Source organism: Plecotus auritus, assembly GCF_963455305.1.
Source record: "Plecotus auritus genome assembly, chromosome: 9".
Taxonomy (NCBI): domain Eukaryota; kingdom Metazoa; phylum Chordata; class Mammalia; order Chiroptera; family Vespertilionidae; genus Plecotus; species Plecotus auritus.
The window spans coordinates 148,419,515-148,422,161 of NC_137783.1; the positions used below are offsets into that span (position 1 = coordinate 148,419,515).

At 65.6% G+C, this 2,647-nt stretch overlaps 1 protein-coding gene across 1 annotated transcript; it reads right to left on the reverse strand.

The window, feature by feature from the left end:
* Nucleotides 1–1,303: 1,303 nt before the first annotated feature.
* Nucleotides 1,304–1,462, reverse strand: SMIM38 (small integral membrane protein 38; the record flags this gene model as incomplete). The annotated part of the gene is made up of 1 exon (XM_080643260.1): nucleotides 1,304–1,462. The coding sequence occupies one exon, from the start codon at nucleotides 1,460–1,462 to the stop codon at nucleotides 1,304–1,306; it is 159 nt and encodes a 52-aa protein (XP_080499386.1).
* Nucleotides 1,463–2,647: the final 1,185 nt, after the last annotated feature.

Genomic DNA, 2,647 nt, shown 5'->3' on the forward strand with positions numbered 1-2,647 from the left:
CAGATGAGCCCCGACGAAGGGGTACCACGGGCTGCATTTGGGGGAGCGGGTTAGATGGCCGGGGGGAGGGGCCGGCTGACGCACTGTTCACGGGATGCCCTTCTGAGGTTTCACGGGAGAAGGGGAGGGAAGGAAGGTGAAGCGGTCAGGAACATCCCCACGGCCACCCTCAGGCCTGACCTCCGCCCCTCAATTGCTAGTCCAGGGTCCCCCAGTTCACCCTCAGGGTCAGCGTGAGGGAGCGCACTCTTACTCCCGGCAGCTGGTGTGCTCACGGTGCGGTTTATTGCCACGAGAACGCAGGTCGGAATCAGCTGTACCCGCGGTCACCGGTGGTGTCGGCTCCTCCCGGCAACACGCACGGAGCATCGCCACCAGGGAGCCCCCAAGCCTAGGCGCCCTGAGTTCTCATCGGGCTCCATTTCTTGGACGCGGCTGACCACCACGTGTCGGGCCTCTGTCTCCAGCTCCCCCGCCCCCGGTGTACAGCGGACACCGCATGGCCCAGAGCCCCATCACAAGTGCCTTTGTTAGACTGAGGGGGTCCAAGGTCCCAGGGACACAGGACACACCCACCAGGGAGCTCCTTCCTGAGCCCAGGGCAGTAGCAACGTGGCAAAGGTGCCAGTTTCTCCTGCAGGTCACCGGGCATCCAGGTGGGACGTGGGAGAGACAGACACAGTGAGGTGTGTCCTTGAAGGTCAGTCTTGGCCCTCCTCTGCCCCCACTTCCCTTCCCGCCAGCCTCACGGCTTCATCGCCAGCCCCCGCACCGCCAGGTTCTCCTGCCCCAAGTAAACCTCTTCCCAGGGGTCTGCTCTGGGGGAAACCGAGGCAGCTGCCTGCACGTACTCATCCCTCTGGGGGGCAGGAGGTGACTGAGACAGGGAGGTGACTCTTGGTGGCAGGCTGGCTGTGGTGTGGTCACATCTGTTCTTGTGCCCCCCACCCAACCCCTCTGGTTCACCCCCACCTCCTTCTGCAAACACGTTTATAAAGAATTGGAAGCACAGAAAGTCTTAAAGCGAGACCTACCCCCGGATCACTCACTCCGACAGGGGCCCCAGGCAGTGGCAGACAGGCAGTGGAGGCCCCGCTGCCCCCCAGCGTGGGGTGTAGGACGTGATCAGGGCAGCCCTGGTCAGTCTAGGTGGGCCATCGTCCACTCTGCCCCGTGGGTGGGGCACCAGGGTCCTTTGCCAGCCCTGCTCCACGACCCCCGGCCCCACCACCCTCAGACTCAGGGTCGGGCATCTCAGGGACAGTGCCCTCCGGAGGGGACGTGCCTGGCGTTTGGAGAGGCCCTAGTCCTCCTTGGGTTTGGGGGGCTGCTGCCGCCGGGCCAGTCTGTAATCAATGTACCTCCCGAGGCAGGACCACAGAATGAAGCGCGCCAGCAAGATAATCACCAGCAGGACCATGAGGGGGTCGGGGCCCACGCTCCCCGCAAACCAGGAGGCCATGCCGAGGGCGGGCGGCCCCACGGGCAGCAGCGATGTGCTGTGGCCCAGACCACCGCTGGGCCCTGCGTTCCAGGCAGGGCTCTACCAAGTGCCCACCCTGCGGCCAGGGGCCTGGGCCAGGAGCTCAGGACAGCAGGGTGTCTCCTAGGCCACGCCCACACGCAGGGCTGGCCCTGTCCCCTCCGCAGCCCCCGAGCAGGCCACACTGCAGCCCAGGGCCTCCCTGGCATGTGAGAGGACAGCTCGGGGACGGCGAGCAGCCTCCGTGGTCAAGAGGCCCGTGCAGCATTCATCCAGAGCGAACGGCTCTCGGGGCCGACAATGACCGCATTGTCAGGGCCCAGGGCGGGTGGCTGCCCAGCCTCCCCTCGGCCCGCGCCCCCTGCTCGCCAGCGCTGACGTAATCTGCAAACGTCTCCGGCGGCAGCTGCTGGGCGAAGCTGGCCACCTTCTCCGGCTCTTTCAGCCGCCCACGCCGCTCTTCCGGCCCCGCGAGACAATCGGGCCCTTTCTCTCCCCAATTAGCTATCACTCTGGAGGCCGCGCTGTCCAGCGCCCGTCTCTGCAGCAGCAGCAGGCCAGTGGGGTGGGGGCAGGGACGCCGCGCGGTGGGCACCGGGCCCGGTGGGGAGGCCAGGAGAGAGCTGTGCAAATGGAAGGGAAAGGAGAGAGGGGGAGAGAATGAGGACAGTGCCCTCGAGCCCAGGGGGACCCCAAACACGGCTCAATTAGCACATGGGCTGCCAACTCCCGCCCGTGACAGTGAGGAAGTCGTGCAGTCTGAGACAACACAGCCCAGAAAAGGACTCCCAGCACCTCTCTGCCCACCCACGCCAGCGGACCAAAGCCTTGGACAAGACCCACGGCCGGGGCTGGACGGGACAGTCCTGTGGGGCCCCCTCTCACCCCTCACAGTGACCCTTGGCCCCAAACCAGATTCCACTACAGACTCACTGAGTGACCTCCGACAAGCTGTTCAACCACTCGGGGCCACGACTCCTTATGGGGAAGCGAGGCGAGGGACGCGTCCGCTTGCGGGTCTGCAAGAGAATCGGGCAGAGAGTGTTCACGCCAGGACCACACGGTGCCCAGGGTCAGACTCCCTGGCCTCCCTCCTCTCCCCCAAAGACGAGGCCCTGAGAAATGTCTGCCCACCCTTCTCCGCCTGACACACACACACACACA